This window comes from Molossus molossus, unplaced genomic scaffold (genome assembly GCF_014108415.1).
Source record: "Molossus molossus isolate mMolMol1 unplaced genomic scaffold, mMolMol1.p scaffold_m16_p_7, whole genome shotgun sequence".
NCBI classification, from domain to species: domain Eukaryota; kingdom Metazoa; phylum Chordata; class Mammalia; order Chiroptera; family Molossidae; genus Molossus; species Molossus molossus.
The window spans coordinates 22,183,917-22,202,178 of NW_023425401.1; the positions used below are offsets into that span (position 1 = coordinate 22,183,917).

Consider the following 18,262-nt stretch of genomic DNA (forward strand, 5'->3'; position numbering starts at 1 on the left):
GAACAAGACAAGGATGCCTACTCTCACCAATTTTATACAATGTAGTATTAGGAGTACTAGACAGAGCAGTTAGGCAAGAAAAAGAAATAACAGATATTCAAATTGGAAAGGAAGAAGTTAAACTGTCACTATTTGCAGATGACATGAGGATATATATAGAATATCCTAAAAATTCTGTCAAAAAATTATTAGAATCAATACATAAATTTAGTGAAGTTGCACAATATAAAATCAATACCCAGAAATCTTCTATGTTTCTATACACAAATAACAAATTATCAGAAAGATAAATAGAATAATTCCATTTATAATTACATCAAAAAGAATAAAATACCTAGAAATAAATTTAACCAGAAAGAACTATATATTGAAAACTACAAGACATTAATGAAAGTAATCAACTAAGACACAAATAAATGAAAATATATTCTGTTTTCATGGTTTGGAAGAATTCATGTTAAAAAGTTAATATTGCCCAAGGCAATCTACAGATTCAATGCAATCCATATCAAAATTCCAATGACATTTTTCAAAGAAATAAAACAAATCATTTAAAAAATAGTATGAACCCCCCCCCCAAAAAAAAACCCAAATTATCACAGCAATCTTAATTTATGACAAAGGAGCCAAGAATATGTAATGGAGAGAAAAAAAAGAAACACACCACATTCTCATCAATAAATGTTGTTGGGGAAACTGGACAATCACATGCAGAAGAATAAAACCCAACCACTATTTTACACCATATACAAAAACAAACTCAAAATAGATTAAAGACTTGAAAGGTAAAACTTGAAGCCATAAAATTCCTATAATAAAACATAGGCAGTAAACTCTTCGACATAGGTCTTGGCAATGATTATTTGAATCCTACTGCCAAAGGAAAAGCAACAAAAGCATAAATAAATAAGTGGGATTACCGCATAGTAACAAAGCTCTGCACACAAAAGGGAAGCATCAACAAAATGAAAAGGCAAGCTACTGAATGAAGAAAGTATTTGCAAATCATGTATTCGAGAAGGGGCCGATTTCCAAAAAATATATGAGAACTCATACAACTCAGTAGCAAAAACAAACAGTCTGATTGTAGAAATGGGCAGAAGATTTGAACAGACATTTTCCAAAGAAGACATAAGGTGTCCAACAAGTCAATGAAAAGATGGCCAGCATCACTAATGATCAGGGAAAGGCAAATCAAAATTATAGTGAGAATTTCACCTCACACACGTTAGAATGGATATTATCAAAAGACAAGAAATAAGTGTTGGCAAGGATCTGGAGAAAAGGGGATCTTTTTTGGTAGAAATGTAAATTGGTGCAGCCACTGTGGAAAACAGTATGGAAGTTCCTCAAAGACTTAAAAATAGAACTTCAGTGCAGTCCAGCAATTCTGCGTCTGGGTATTTATTAGAAGAAAACAAACACACTAATTGTGTGACTAAGCTTTAATCCTTTGGTTAAAAATTAAGGCTGGGTTCTTGGAATCTTTCAGGAGACTGAGTAAATTAATATAAAGAATACACTATGAGAGGGGAAACCACTAAAAAAAAAAAACTCTTCCAAGTATCCTGGACAAATTGGAAGATGTTTTCTCCCCAGATTTTCCTATGGTGATTGACTGTGTGCTTCATTAATGTCACCTACCTTTAAGGTCAAGTACCTATGTGGCTTTAAAAAATACTAAACAGAAGAGGAATTGAAACAGGGAGACTCTTTCATCCGAATTTTACCGAGAACTGAGAAAAAAGACTAACATGTAGAGTTTATCTTTGCCTTAGGCAAAGGCCATTTGTAGTGGAGAATGTGGCATATCATTTTATAGAAAGTAAATGACAGGAGACACGTCTTGGTTACAGGTGGTAAAGTTTTCCTTCTGTGCAAAGCAAGGGAGCATGAGTGTGTGTTTCATGTTGCACCTCTATTGCTAAATCAGGGCCCCCCTTCTTCTGTAGTGCCTCTATTGAGATATATAGATATTGATATACATGTATTGATATACAGACGGCCCTCATTTATCGTGGTTAATCAGTTCCAGACTCTACCGCGATAAATGAATTTCTGCAAAGTAGGATTCTTGTGTTTGCAAAAACCGTGCCAGAGTGAAACCACGAAAGTCGAAGCGCAAAGTGGCGAGGGACGACTGTAAACATGTATATTGATATATACATTTTCTTAATAAGCATAAATTTTAAGAAAAATGTTGCGGGGGAAGTAGACTGCAGCGTCAAAGACTTGCAAGAAAGGTTTGAGAGTATTATGTGAAATATGAGAAAATTCAAGAGAAGGCTGAAGGTACTAAAATTAATATAAGTGGTGGGTCAGAAAGAGGCTACTGGACAAGTTGTGTTGAAGGTGTGATCATTTTAAAACTATGCTTTTGTCCCTGGCCAGTTTTGCTCAGTGGTTAGAGCATCGGTCTTCGGTCCAGAGAGACCCGGGTTCGGTTCCCGCTAAGGGCACGTACCTCGGTTGCAGTTTGTCCCCAGCCCTGGTTGGGTCATGCGGGTGGCAGCCACTCGATGTGTCCCTTTCACGTCGATGTCTGAACAAAAAATGAAAAAATATCCTCGGGTGAGGATTAACAAAACAAAACAAAACTATGCTTTTGATCAGTGAAGGATTTGAAATAGTGGTCTGACTCAGGTTTAAAGCAGATTATTACAACTGTAATTACTGGCACTGAACTCAGGTTAAATTCTTTGCAACCTCTAAATGTGCCAATTAAAAAAAAACAAAGGACCGATCTCATGAAATCATTGACTCTGATATTGCTGTCACCTCCCTGTGTTACATTTTCTGGTATTGTTTCTTCTTGCCTTATTCATCCTGTCAGTGCTTAGAGTGTTCACCTGGCAAATTTTCCATAAATATTTGCTTAGTAAATGGATAGATGTTCCCCAACTTTTCTGATCGTTTCTTTTCTGGTTTCTCTCATAAACGTTGGGCATATATATACGATTTCCTATGACTACTTTACTAGCTGTCTTACAGGTAACTTAAATCTACCTGGTACATTTAACCTGACCAATAGACCTGCTCTTTTTTCTACATCTTCCAACCTGGGTAATAGCATAACCAATCCTGTTGCTGCTGAACTAACTTCACTTCTGGTTCTGGGCCATCCCTTCTCTATATTTCCTGGATTTACTTCAGATCCTCACAATCTCTTGAGGTTATGACAAGAGCCTTAACACTTCTCTGTGCATAAATTTATAGCTGCCTTATCTCTGGGGTTGTGTAGTGCTATAGGGTTTTGGTTTTTACCTTAGTAGTTTACATTGGGACAAGATTATGCCTGCTCAGTGTGTTTCTGGGCAGTGTCTTAATTTCTTTCTAATTTTTTTGCTAACTTTTAAGTAAAAGTTTACTTTTTCAAAGATGATACGTAAGAGACAAGAGTAAAATATTCCAGTGAGACTCTGAATTTTCAATTGTGCTTGATAATATTTGATTGTGAAAGTCAATAGAAATGGCTAAAAACATGGTTTTAGAATTACTGGTGAAATTTGTTCTCCGGTAGTCCCCCTACGCTGAAAAAGAAGTATCATCTAGATAATGTTTAATATGGCTAGATATGAATGGTGTTTGCCTCCAGGTTTATAATGGGTTTTGGTTGGGCAGGGCTGGCAAAAATGTGAAAAACAGACAGTTTTTTTTTCCCCTCGTCCCCCACGCAGCAGCCCGTACCCCGGAGGCCTGCCTTTCCCTCCTGGCTAGAGATGGGAAGAGTTTGGTTTGGGAAATCTGTTCCGTCTAAGACTGAAACCTAAAAATGCTAACCGGAGAGGTCCCCCAGTAAACATCTCAACCCTATCACCAGTAAAGCTTACTCTGCGGAAACCCCACCTCTGATAGGTCTTTGAAAACCTCTTATGAATGTAACTTATATGTAAACTTATTTAAAAATTTATACCCAAAGAAATCTTGTCATTAGCCAGATCACTTGTACCTTGTTTCCCAAAGAGTGAGGGCTGAATGTATATTACCAGTCTCATGTGGACTTAGTCTGACATTATTTATTTACTCATAAAATGATCCTACATATTATAAGAACAAAGCTTCTTGGATAACTGTCACTCCTGCCACATGAAAATACATTGCATAATTCAAACAATGTAAATGTATGCAAAATGCTTCAAGTTTGATTTTCAGATGATAAATTGAATGCAGGTGTTCATTGTTTATCTAATTGTAAGATAGCCTATTTGTTTCTACTTGAGACACTCTGAGCATAGGTCTACAACTGCAGAGTGAGAAACCTGTGCATGCATGCCTTTGATTTAGTTTTCTCTAATGTATACATTGTTCTTTGTTGGGCAAACTTCCCAGGCTGCCTTGCAGAAATAATACTGTGAATGATATTAAAGCTGGAAGGATAGATATGTAATCAGATTATTTGTAGCCATGACCATTACATAATTACCATAAAACAATGGTTCCCAACTTTATTGTGTGTTTTATGAAAGCTATGAAACTTGTGAAATATCTTCCAAGAAAAATAACCACATTATACAAAAAATATTTTTTTAGAGGTTTTTAGAGTCCCTAAGAGTCCTATTTATTTATCTCATGTTAACAACCATGCTACATTTCTCCTACACTGCTTATGGGAATATAAATGGAAACCTCCTTTATGGAAGACAACTTGGAATTATTGTCTAATTAGAATGCACATACTCTTGTTTCCAGGTAAAGATAAACAAAGGAACATGCATCTAGTTTTGCCCACTCCTCAAACCTTATTAAAGCTACTGGAAAGGGATTAAACAATGGCACGGGCCCACAAGAATAAGGAGAATAAGAGAGAGGACAATGGCAAACACATACCTGGGAAGCAGTGCAGTAGATCTGAGAAGGCTGAATTATAAAAAAGTTGTAGGGAAAGCACAAACTTGAAATTGCCTACACAGAATTCCCCTGCAGTTCAGGACCTTGCACCACCAGCTACCTCTAAAACTCAGTGAAAGGGAACGAAATAAGGTGGGTTAACTGAAAACGATTTAGAAGCAGTTTGGTCTTTAAATCACCTTCTTTACTTTATGACCCCACCCTTCTACCTACAGAGGCAGGTGGGGGGTGAAGCACCCCATACATGTGGGAAGAATATTGAGTGTAGTCAGGGGATGAGTGCCTTGTCCCAACAGTGACGAACCGACCGTGTGCCTGGTGAGCGGGAAAGCCTGTGGCCTCGTCCCCCACGCAGCAGCCCGTACCCCGGAGGCCTGCCTTTCCCTCCTGGCTAGAGATGGGAAGAGTTTGGTTTGGGAAATCTGTTCCGTCTAAGACTGAAACCTAAAAATGCTAACTGGAGAGGTCCCCCAGTAAACATCTCAACCCTATCACCAGTAAAGCTTACTCTGCGGAAACCCCACCTCTGTACTCATGGCTTAATAGCTTTTTAATCTTCCACTCTTAAATATAAGCTGACGAGCATTACCATACCATTTAAAGAATGCACTTACTGTGGAAGGTAGCGACCAAAACAAACAGAGAAGAGTACTATGGAGGAAGCAGGGAATATTCAGAGAAAGAAAAACTGTTAGAAAATTAGTATCATTACAGAGAGAAAAGTTATTTCAAACATGAAACAAGATTAAAATGCTAGAAAAATAAACATTTAGAGAAAAAGATCGGGGGTTAAAAATAAATCTGAAGAACCTCTCCCCAAAGGAAAAAAATGTATAGGAAAACAAAAAAAAAAAAAGAAAGAAAATTAGAAGTTCAATCAAAGAGAGCCAATACTCTATGACAAAAGTTTCCAAAAAAGAAAAATATAGAGGAAAGGAAATATCAAAGAAATAATACAACAAAGAGTTTTAAAATTTCACCTCTTATACTTTCTCAGAAAGCTATTAGAGGATTTGTTCTACAGAAATGAGGCAGTCAGATCAAGAAAATTACATGGGATACAGGAGATAGGAGGTCCATTCAGGGGGGAGATGGAGATTATCCCCAGGATGATGATGTAGGGAGCTTTTAGGACGCTATCTGTGTGGCTGCCTTCTTCAGGAATATAAAATTATCAAAATGCCTTATGTGTCTGAATATCTTTAGAGTAGATCTAGACAAATAGCTAAGTGTTTGCTGCTGAATGAGTCATGTGTATATAGAAAACTAAACACTTAACACAAAAGATAAGTTCTAATTCTAGGGAAACACAGACTTTGTAGGAAAATAATTATAATATATGACTTGGCAGTGAGCAGTGTTTACCTAGTCACTGATGCAAATACTTAATATTGATTCAACAAAAATTATGACATAGGAGGGGTGGGGAATGGGAAATGTTAGTGTGTATTGAAGTGAGGTTGGGCGGAAGGAAGACAGATCCTTCTTCCATAGATGATGGCCAACTCTGACAATCAAGAGGCAGCATCACAAGTATGTTATTTAGAGAGATGCTGTGATAGGCAAAGTATTTGGTACACTTCTTCATCTTCTGCCACCGTGTTCTGTTCACCCTGGCTGTGGCTTCCCGGCGAGTGAAGTGTATCTTCCTGCTCCTTGATTCTGAGTTTGGCCTCCTGCTTTGGCATTCTGGTAGAAGTGACACAGGCAGAGGCTTAACCGAGCTTGTGCTGTTGAGCCCGCCCTCGTATGCTCCTACTGCTGCCGTGAGGAAGGCACACCCTGGGTCGCTGCCGCCCTCCAGTTTGGCCTGCGGAGTGCAGTCCCCAGGTCACAGCTGCCCAGCCGACCCACAGCCCCGCAGCTGGGAAGCAGAGTCCTCTCTGCCATCCTACAGCTGTGTGAATGAGAAGAGTTTATTGTTTCATGCCACTGAGGTCGTATGTGTATTTAAAGGCAAAATTATTGCCTCTGGGAAGAAATAGTGAGGTGAAGGGAGTAGGAAAAACTTTTTCATAACTCATTTTGGATATTTGCTTTTTGAAACTGTACATTTATGACTGATAAAATAGAAACTAAAATTCATAAAATAAGAAAATAGATCCTATGATTGATTGGTAGTTAGCGTTTATAAAGGAGACCCGGTGGACGGACAGGAGGTCAGGCAGTCGGGTGTTCGTGATACCATTTTTCATGTCTTCACCATAGTCTCCGAGTGGACAAAGGCAGACCAAGAAGGGAGGGTTTCTAACCAAGATTCCATGGAGATTCGACAGGATTGGGTGCCTCAGGGAGATAGCAGGTCAACTCCAACGCGAGGGGAGAGACGAGGAATGACAGATGAAGCCTCTGGGCAGGGATCGGGCTGTGGACATAAAAAAATTCAGAGGAGCCATGTATAGAGGTGAAATCACACTTTCAGGTTTGATTACAGAAATTAGTTGTTCAAGTGAAGGTAAAGGTCAGGAAGCTGCTAGAGTATTTGAAACTTGGTGCACGTGGACATTGAATTCAGCCAGTATAATGTCAATAGTTGTCCAATGTAATCAAAGAGGTGGACATTTTAAGAAGAAATAAAAAAGAACTGCTAGAAATAAGAAAACACTAACAGAAATGAAGGTTATATTTAGGTTTATTAGCAGACTGGACACGGCTAAGGAAAGCATGTGTGAACTTGAGGATGTCTCAGTGGAAACTTTCCAAACTAAAAGGCAAAGAGAAAAAAAAAACACCTGGAAAACAACAACAAAACGGGAAAATACCCACGAACTAAGACAGGTACACACAGTGTAACATACACATAGTGGGAATACCAGAAGGACAAGAGAAAAGGAAGACAATATTTGAAGCAATCATGACTGAGAATTTCCCCAAATTAATATCAAACACCAAATCCATAGATCCAGGGAGCTCAGAGAACACGAAGCAGGATAAATGCAGATAAATTCTACCTAAGCATGTTACATTTAAACTGCAGAAATTGAAGACACACAATCTTGATAAAAGCCAGGGGAAAAACATCTTATCTATAGAGGAGCAAAGATAAGAACAGCATCCTATTCCTTTTTAGAAACCAGGAAAGCAAGGAGAGAGAGTGGAATGAAATATTCGGTGTTGAGAGACAGAAAAATAAAACCACCCTGGAATTTGCTACTCTTTAAAATTATTATCCCAAAATGAAGGAGTAATAGAAGACTTTCTTAGATAATCATTGAGGGAATTTGTTGCCAGTACACCTGCCTTCCAAAATGTTAAAAGAAATTCTTCAGAGAGAAGGAAAATGATGATGTAAAAAACTCAGATCTACATAAAGAAAGAATGTTGGAGAAGGAAGAAGTGAAGGTATAAGAAAAAGCTTTAGTTTTCTCATTTTTACAGATACTGCAGGTAACAGTTTGTTTAAAAAATAAGCGCAACAGTGTATAATTGATGAAAGAACTTCTGGAACTAATAAATAATTATGGAAATGTTGTAGGATTCAAGGTTAATATGCAGTATTCTATTGCTTTCCTTTAAATCAGCAATGAACAGGTGGAATTTAAAACTAAATACATAATACCATTTATATTAGCACCCCCAAAATTATATACCTAGTTATTAATCTAACAAAATATGGATAAAAACTCTATGAAGAAAACTATAAAGCTCTGATGAGCAAAATCAAAGAACTCTATAAATGGAGAGATAGCCCATGTTCAATAATATAAAGATGTCAATTCTTATGGCTTTTGATAAAGTGATTCTAAAATTTATAAAGAGAGGCAGAAGACCCAGATGCAATACTGGAGGAGAAGAACAAAGTCAGAAGACTGAGACTACTCAACTTAAAGACTTCCTTTAAAGCCATAGAAATCAAGACAGTATGGTGTTAGTGGAAAAATGAACACCAATCAATGAAACAGAAGAGAAAGCCAGGAAATAGATGGACATAAATAGAGTTAACTGATCTTTGTCAAAGGAGCAAAGCAATACAACGGAGCAGAGATAGTCATTTTAATAAATAGTGTTGAAACAACTAGACACCCACATACAAAAAACCAAATCTAAACCCTTCACAAAAATTAACTCAAAATGGATCATAGACCTAAATATAAAACATAAAACTCCTAGAAGATAACACAAGAGAAAACCTTAATGACCTTGGGTATGGTGATAACTTTTAAGATCCAACAGCAAAGGGCACGATTTATGAAAGGATCGATAATCTGGACTTTATTAAAATTAAAAACGTCTGCCCTGCCAAAGAATTATTGAAGAGAATAAAAATACAAGCCACAAATTGGACAAATATATTCGCAAAAGACGTATGCAATAAAAGACTGTTATCCAAAATATATACAAAGAACTGCTAAACTTAACACTAAGAAAATGAACAACTCAATTTTATTAAAAAGATAAAAGACCTGAGCAGACACCACACCAAAGAAGATATACAGATGGCAAATAAGCATTTGAAAGATGTTCCACATTACAAGTCACTAGGAAACTGCAAATTATAACAAAAATGAGATATCACTATACATCTATTAGAATGGCCCAAATCTAAAATACCAACACCTCATGCTGATGAGGATGTGAAGTAACAGGAACTCTTCTTCATTGCTGGTGGAAAAGCAAAATAACACATACACTTGGGAAGAAAATTGGACAATGTCTTACAAAAGTAAATATACTTTTATTGTATGATCCAGCAATTGCACCCTTTTGTATTTACTCAAATAAGTTGAAAACTTATGCCTATGCAAACACTTACACATGAATGTTCATACTAGATTTTTCATAATTTCTAAAATTTGGAAGCAACTGAAATATCCCTCAATATGTGAATGCTGTGGTATATTCCGACAATAGGATATTATCCATTGTCAAAAAATGATCTATCAAGATACAAAAGACATGCAGGACTCTTTAATGCATTGTGGTAAATAAAAGAAGCCGATCTGAACAGACTATTGTATGATTTCAAGTATATGACTTCCGGAAGAGCAAAACCAGGGAGATAGGAAAAAGTTCAATGGTTGCCAAGTTGGGGGAAGGGCAGGGGATGAATAGGAGGAGCACAGAGGATTTTTAGACAGTGAATGCACTGTGTTATGATACCATAATGATGGATACATATTATTATACATTAGTGACAACCCATCGGATGTGAAACACTAAGAGTGAACCCTAATGTAAACTATGGGCTCTGGGTGATAATGATTTATTGGAGTAGGTTCATCAATTTCAATAAATATACCACTCTGGTGTAGGGTTTTTATAGTGGTTGGGGGTATATGGGAAATATCTGTACCTTCTGCCCAATTATGCTGTGAACCTAAAACTGCTCCCCAAAGTCTATTAAAAAACTTGAAATAAAAGTGAGCCCACAGAAATTTAAATTCTGTTGAGACCTTCAATGTTTGTAAAAATCCACACTGTGTCCTCAAAACTGATAAATAGCATTCCTGGGAGTATAGTTTTATGTTGGCAATCATTACTGTAGACATTATGAAGAAGCTGTTCCATTGTTTTTCTAATTTTTATTGTTGCTATTAAGAAGTCTCAACTAAGTTGGATTTCTGCTTCTTTATGAAACCTTTTGTTGTTGCTGCTAATTGTACTTTCATCTATTAGCTTCTTTATTTCATAAGAAATTTTAATTTGGAAACTCATGTTCTTCATTATTACAGTTTTGAAAAAATTATTTGGTTGTTTCCTTGTTCTACGCTTTTCTGTTCTTTCCTTCTGTTTTCTTTCTTCTTCTTTTTTAACATATTGGACTTTGTGGTTGTCATTAATTATTCCTTTCTCTCCCGTTTTTCAGTTTTCCACCCTTTTAATATCATCCTGTCTTATTTTATGAGTTTAAATACTTTTTCATTCTGGACTTATTGTATTTTTTTTTTAACTGCATAAAGTCTAGTTCCTCCAAAGTACTTTAATTTTTGCCTTTTTAACTTATCTTGCATGTTTGAGTTTTTCCTTGGGTTTCAGTTAAATCTGGGCTTTCTGTTCATCCTTGTGGGACTGGTTGGACTTGGTGGGTTTGAAGATGAGTCTTGGTGACTGTGAGCTTCTCTGTAACATGACTGGGATGGACTGTGAATTTGGGGACCTCTGACTTCTGTTTGGGAGAACACTGTTGGACACTATTTTGGGCTCCAAGGTTAGAGAGGCATAGAGTTAGTTCTCAGCGTGTGTGTGTGTGTGTGTGTGTGTGTGTGTGTGTGTGTATCATGTGATCAGTGATATCACTATGGCTTCCATGCTGGACAATAATGTTGACATTTTATGCAGTTACATATTCATTACCTTTCTTGATTAAAATCTGCCATCTTGCTGGGTATATTCTATTTGTTCCATCTGTTCTTTTATTCTTTTTTCTGTCTGCCTTTGAATTAGTATCTTACCTTTTATAATTCCATTTTGTTACTATTGACTTTTTATTTTTAACTTTAAAATGTTCGATTAGTGATTGCCTTCAGTTTAGAATACGCATCTAGTCACAGCCCCCTTTAAAATAACGACACTGCATGAGCTCCCAGCGGCAGGGTGCTGAAGAGGAGCTCGTGAGTGGGGGTGAACTCCAGTGTGACTGCGGCACCTTGTCCCCTCCACTCAGTATTTAGCAAGCTATTGATGTTTGCAGTGATTTCTTCCTACCTGCCTGTGTGACACCCGGTGTCTTTCCCTCTGTGTTCCACCATAAATGAGCCAGTGTGGGCATCCTCTCTTTCCTTGGAGGAGGGATGATTTTTTTTTAGACTTAAGGCTACTTGATTCTCTTGTAGCCTCAGTTTGGCTTCAAGAAAAAGTTGTGCTTGTATAGTTTATCAGCTTTTTCTTTTGTTCAGAAATGTACATCATTTTTTCCCCAACTTTCTATATCGTAGACAAAAGTAGAAATCATCACCAGTGATCTTGTGACACAGAAGTTCAGAATTTAACTTGTCATTTCGCATACCTTTTTAAAAAACTCATTGTGAAAGTAAGCTTTTAATGCCAAAAAACTACCCCCAAACTCTATAAATAGTGTTAATATTAGTCCATCCAATGAATGACAAGTTCAGACTGCTCTCTCAGCCAAAATGCTTAGCTTCTGTTTCTGGTGTATATTTCATATATACCTGACCCATGATTTTCCATGCTTCCCTTTGACCCTGGTGACTGGAGTCCTAAAGACTTTATGCAACTTATAGGCTGTTGCCATCTTGGCTGGTACATTGCATGTCTGGCAGGAACACAGCATCAAGGGATATTCTTACCCCACCACCTGGATGGAAGGAGGTAGTTGTTCCTGTGGGCTCCCGGAAATAGCACTTTGTGAGCACCTTAACGCCTGTCCACAGATGTGTTCGAGGTCAGGAAAAGCATCATTGCTAGTCATCTTTGGGATTTAACCATGGGTTAGAGAGAAAACCTTATTTACTGTACACACACCTCACACACTACGAGATGAGACTGTGCAGATGCAGGAAGTACAAAGTAGAGGTTTACCCAAATTCATCTTAACCTATTTGAATGTAACTACTGCTGGTAACACTAAGTTAAAAAGGAAAATGTTGCTCTGGCCTGGTGGTTCAGTTTGTTGGAGCATCATATCACACACCAAAAGGTTGAGGGTTTGATTCCTGGTCAGGTCACATACCTAGGTTGTGGGTTTGATCCCTAGTTGGGGCATGTACAGGAGGCAGCCGATGGATGTTTCTCTTCCACATCAGTGCTTCTCTCTCTATCTCTTTCTCCCTCCCTTCCTCTCTCAAATCAATAAACAATTCCTCAGGTGAGATAAAAAATGGAAATGTCTAAGAAGTATGTCATATTCTATAGTATAACAATAGAACATTTACACAGAGACAGCTCTGGTCAATTTGGGACTCTACATATGGTTAATGGTTATATTTCCTGGTCCATTTCCTTCAGGAATAATTAACAGCTAGGATTTTATAACCTCGTGTATGAACCAATAGCACTGGCAAAGGATGATGAATGTCATAATTATATTTGTTGCCTTCTTGCTGTCTTTCATACATGGATATACTCTTTCTTTTTATTTATTTATTTATTTATTTATTTATTTATTTATTTATTTATTTATTTATTTATTTATTTATTTATTTGTCTTTGTTACAGATGTTTCTCCTTTTCCCCCCATAGACAACCTCCTCTCAATCCTGCTCCCCGACCCCCAGCATTGTTTTCTATATCCATTGGTTATGCATACTTACATATAAGTTCTTTGGTTTATCTCATCCCTCCCACCCTCCACCCTCCTCTGAGGTTTGTCAATCTGAAATGTACTCCTTTCTATGCCTATGAGTCTATTTTGTTCATCGGCTTATTTTGTTTATTATATTCCACAAATAAGTAAGATTATATGGTATTTGTCTTTCTCTGATCAGGTTATTTTGCTTAGGATAATACTCTTCAGGTCCCTCCATGTCATCTCAAAGGATATGAGATCTTTCTTTCTTACGGCTGCATAGTGTTCCACTGTGTATATGTACCACAGCTTTTTTATTCACTCATCTATTGATGGACACTTGGGCTGTTTCCAGATCCTAGCAATTGTAAATAGTGCTGCTATGAACATAGGGGTACATATATTTTTTTTAAATTGGTGTTTCAGGCTTCTTAGGATGTATTCCTAGAAGTGGGATATACTTTTTCTAAAACACAAATCTGAAACCTCTCTATCCTTTGTATGGTGCCTTTGGCTTAGAGATATCCCTCTCCTGCAGTTTTACTCAGTCTTTAATATGAGATCAGAGACCATTTTCTCTGCTAGACCTTCCCTGAATCCCTCCCACAGTGTTAAGTATTTTATCTTCTGGTCTACTTCTAGGTTCTTCTAGTGCTACTCATATCACATCGGTTGCAAAATATTTGTTAAAAATGGTCTCCTCTTCTAGACTCGAGTACCTTGAGGACACAGTAAATGTCTTATTTATATATATATATATGCTGGCACTTAATGCAAAGCATAAACTAGGCACTCAGTATTATTCATCTAAATGATGTTGTGTTGGTCATTTTAATGCTTCTGCTTAATATTCTTGAACATGTTATTTATATTTTTCTAAATCTATAAAAGACCTTTACAACACTGTATACAATTTCAGAATCAAAATATAAATCACTTAAAAAAGATATATTGAGATTTAAAATATTAAGGCGAATAAGAAAGCTATGACCTAATACACATATAAATTGATATCAATATAAGGTAGGGGATTTGCAGTTTTATGAATACAAGTATTTGTTAAATCAAACTATGATATGGTAATCCATAGGCATTTTAGAAATGTGTTTGGAAAGGTAGCTTATGAGTACAGGAAATTAAGTATTATGTTTATTTGACACCTGAAATGATTGAGGAAGTTTGAGACTCATAATTGCAACATTCCTATTTTCTACTGGCTTTTAGGGCATAGGGAAAATCATTCTGTAACGTGAGTAATCAGTAGGTAATTAAAGAGCATGGCAATTCTCTAGGCTCTTCCTTTTCTCCATGCAGTTGATTATGCAGTAAATTATTTCATTTTCTAACTTAACTTTTTTTTTTTCCTACTCAGTGTAGTGACTATGACCTGGAATTTGGAACTGAATGTTTGCAATTGGCTCTAAAATACTGTCATGTTAAAGCCAAGCTTGTGGAAGGATCACCTGATCTCTGGAAGGTAATGGAGTTGGTGCTTTGTTCTGGGTCTTGTCTGTGCTTAGTCATTCCAAAGGACAATTCTGCAAGTACAAACACCTTCCAGGTGCTTTAGAAAATGGAGAGATAGTGTAAAAATACTTGGTTTCATACTGAAACAGTATTTCTGGGAGAAAAGGGCTGTGTGTGTCTGTCTGTCTGTGTCTGCATATATTAAGGGAGCTAACAGAGTCTCACTGGATTTTCTGAGCCATCGAAGTATGGTATCATTTATATTGCTTGGTTTTAAGAAAATGCACTTTGACATAATTTATTCAAACAAATTTCATTTAGCCACTAAGGTTGTTTTATTCACAGTTTTTCTGTTTGTTTTTCTTGTTGTCTGTGTCTGTCCTTTGACTTTGTTGCCTTACATGCAACTGGATTTGAGGACGGACCTCTGCTCTCCACAAGAGCCCTGGGGTTGGAACTCCAACCTAATTGGGTTAAATAATATCTGCAATGCTCTGAGACACAGCATGTGTGGGGAATGACTGGGGTGTTACTCTGACACCAGACATCCCAGGAGAGTTTTTACTTTTGTATTTTACACTTTTTTTTTTTTTTTGTAAAAGTAAACATAAAAAGTAAAATTCAGAATTGATGCCAACCTTCTTGCAGCAGGTACTCTGGGGCATGGAGGAGCTTTATTCAAATCCCCATGCAGAGTAGAGGACATCCCCGTGAATGACCAACCCCCTCTCTAAAGAGTGACCGACCCCAGAAGAGCACAGGACTGCCCCCAGGAAGAGGTGGTAGCTCCCACACTTTCCCTGAGTGCTGGTGCCTTGCCAGGCCTCAGTGGGTACATGCCGGCTTCAGTGGAATTTTCTAGCCTACAGAACTCCCATGTCTTTAATTTATAGTTGTACCATGTGTTTGTCCCAATATAATTAAGTATTTGTCACTTACTATACTTCATAGACCTAATTGAGCAGACTTCTTTTATCTAAATGCTAACACCATCCTCAAGGCTTGAAAGATTTATAAAAGATTTATAAACAGTTATTTAAGAAACTCAGCTGTGTCCCATTGTCTGAAAGGGCTTCTTGAGAAGGAGTTTCCGAAATGTTTGAGTGACCACAGTGTTACTGGAATGGCTTGCTTTTGAGTATTCCTTTTGATGTGAACTATATATTTTTTTTGATCCAAGTGTTTTAGCATCTTTGCTAAGAACTAAAGAAACAAAACAGTCTCACTTTTTACCCCCTTTTAACCTCAAAAAATACACTATGGTGGCATTATTTCTTTTTGGAGTTTTCCCTCTAGTTATTCACGCTAGTGGAAGGAATATTTTTAATGCAGATGTAATTGATTAAATGGAAATAAGTATAATAAATACGCTCAGTCTCAATTTGTATCCAATAAACATTCTGCATCTTTAAAATGTAAGATTTTCTGGCTTCTAATTATTGGAGTTACATATCCATTTTCTCAGGAGGGGAAACATGGGAAAGCGTTAAACATAGTACAGCTAACTCAAGTGAGACGGTAGCCGACTGGGCCTGGCTCCGAGGAGTCTCATTCATGATGCGACGTCAACACAGACGGAGCAACACAACGTGGTGCGGCAGTGTCGTGGTTTTGGTGTTCACCTTGAGGTAGCTGAGGGAGCTCTGGCCTAGCTTTGGAAGAAAACCCTCCGCGGCTCTCAGTTTCAGGTTTTTCTTCCACTGGGAAAAAAAATACATATGTACATTTATATATATTTTAGCTAAACACTTTACCCAGATGAAATATTGCACAGAAGCCTAGTCAAACAACACAGGCGACACGTGAGCTTCACCAGGTGAGTGCAGAGGTGGGCTGAGGGTCTTGACTGCGCAGGGCACCTCCACTGGCCCGCAGGTGGCCCGGCTGTCGTGCCTGGGTGTGAAAACTAGGAAACCAGAGGACTGCCGCTCTCTTCCATCACTTCAAGGGTGATTTTATTTTTATTTTTATTTTTATAAAGTAACTGTCATAATGTGTAAAAAGAAAAACTGTCGACCATGCTGGCAGAAGAAAATCAACTTCAAAACTGATCATTAAACTCTTTTTGAAATTAAAAATAAGGAAAAAGCAACCCATGTTACTGTAAGAATCTGACAGAAAAAGAATAACTCATTAATTCGGAATTACATTTCCCAGTAATTTTCACTTTGATGTATGTTCATTTATTTATTTATTTATTTATTTTTATCCTCACCCGAGGATATTTTTCCATTTTTTTGTACAGATAGAGTGGGAGGGAGAGAGAGGAAGGGAGAGAGAGAGAGAAACATCGATGTGAAGGGACACATCGAGTGGCTGCCACCTGCACGACCAACCAGGGCCGGGGACAAACTGCAACCGAAGTACATGCCCTTAGCGGGAACCGAACCCGGGTCTCTCTGTACCGCAGGCCAACGCTCTAACCGCTGAGCCAAACTGGCCAGGGCTGTATGTTCATTTTTTTAAAAAGGCTGTTTAAACACAGTACTTTACAAGTTTATCAGAAATATTTTGTAGTTTATTTATTTTAATTTTTTTCCCATCTTTATTGATTTGAGAGAGAGAGGAAGCGAGAGAGAGAGATAGAAACATCGATGAGAGAGAACATCGATTGGCCGCCTCGTGCACGCCCCCTTCTGGGGATTTGGCCCACAGCCTGGGCATGTGTCCTGACTGGGAACTACACCAGCGACCTCTTGGTGCATGGGTTAGTGCTCAACCACTGAGCCACACCATCCGGGCTGTAGTTTTTTATTTTTTATTAAATCAGTACTTGAGAAGTGCAGCTGAGGTATTCATTAAGGCTTTATGTTGAAAATATTAATACAATGCAAAATCTTTAGTATATAGTAGATATCCACAGCCTACAATAAAAAAGTAGACAACAAAGGAAAGTTAGGATTCTTTCTTGTTTGTACAGTTAATTATTTAATGTTAGTGGAGAAATTACCTTCAGGTAATAAAAACATGTATTTTATTCATAAGACAGACTCCGATGCAAAAATGTGGTCTTGTAAGTATTAGAAAACATTTCAGTATATGAATCCAAGTTTTCTTTAAATTAAAAAATCCATTATTAAGATTTATTTGGAATACAAAGGTACTTTCACAGTTCTCTTTTAAGTTGGAATGCAGTCTTATCCCTCAACAAAAGCAGGAAAGGATAAAAAGTGAATAATGGCATTGACCATCTTACCATTAATTTCTGAGTTTTACACCGCAGATTGTAGAAAAACGTTTTCTCACTTAAACTTGATTTGAAATATTTAGTTTACTTAATTTTCTAGCAACAAAAGAGAAACTGATTTAATTCTTTTATTTTTTTAAATGTTTTTATTGATTTTTTTTCTTTTAAAGAGAGATGAAGGGAGAGAGATGGAAACATTGATCAGCTGCCTCTGCATGCCCCCTACTGGGGGCTGAGCCCGAAACTTGGGGATGTGCCCCAACCTGGAATCGAACTGATGACCTGTTGGTGCATGGGACAATACCCAAACATCTGAGCCACACCTGCTGGGGTTTAAATTTTTTTTTTTTTTTTTTTTATTGATTACAGAGTATGAGGAAGTAAGAGGGAGAGAGAGATAGAAACATCGATGAGAGAGAACATCGATTGGCCGCCTCCTGTATGCCCCCCACTGGGGATTGGGCCCACAACCTGGGCATGTGCCCTGACTGGGAATCAAACTGGTGACCTCCTGGTGCGTGGGTCAATGCTCAACAAGTGAGTCACACTGGCCAGACTGGACTTTAATTCTTAAA

General features: G+C 37.5%; 1 protein-coding gene across 1 annotated transcript in view; it reads left to right on the forward strand.

Annotated features, from left to right (window-relative positions):
- Positions 1-18,262, forward strand: part of CRPPA (CDP-L-ribitol pyrophosphorylase A) — a 227,408-nt gene that overhangs the window by 65,414 nt on the left and 143,732 nt on the right. The window contains exon 4 of the mRNA XM_036246752.1: positions 14,406-14,510. Within this exon, the coding sequence (XP_036102645.1) occupies positions 14,406-14,510 (105 nt within the window). The remainder of the gene's footprint in view (positions 1-14,405; positions 14,511-18,262) is intronic.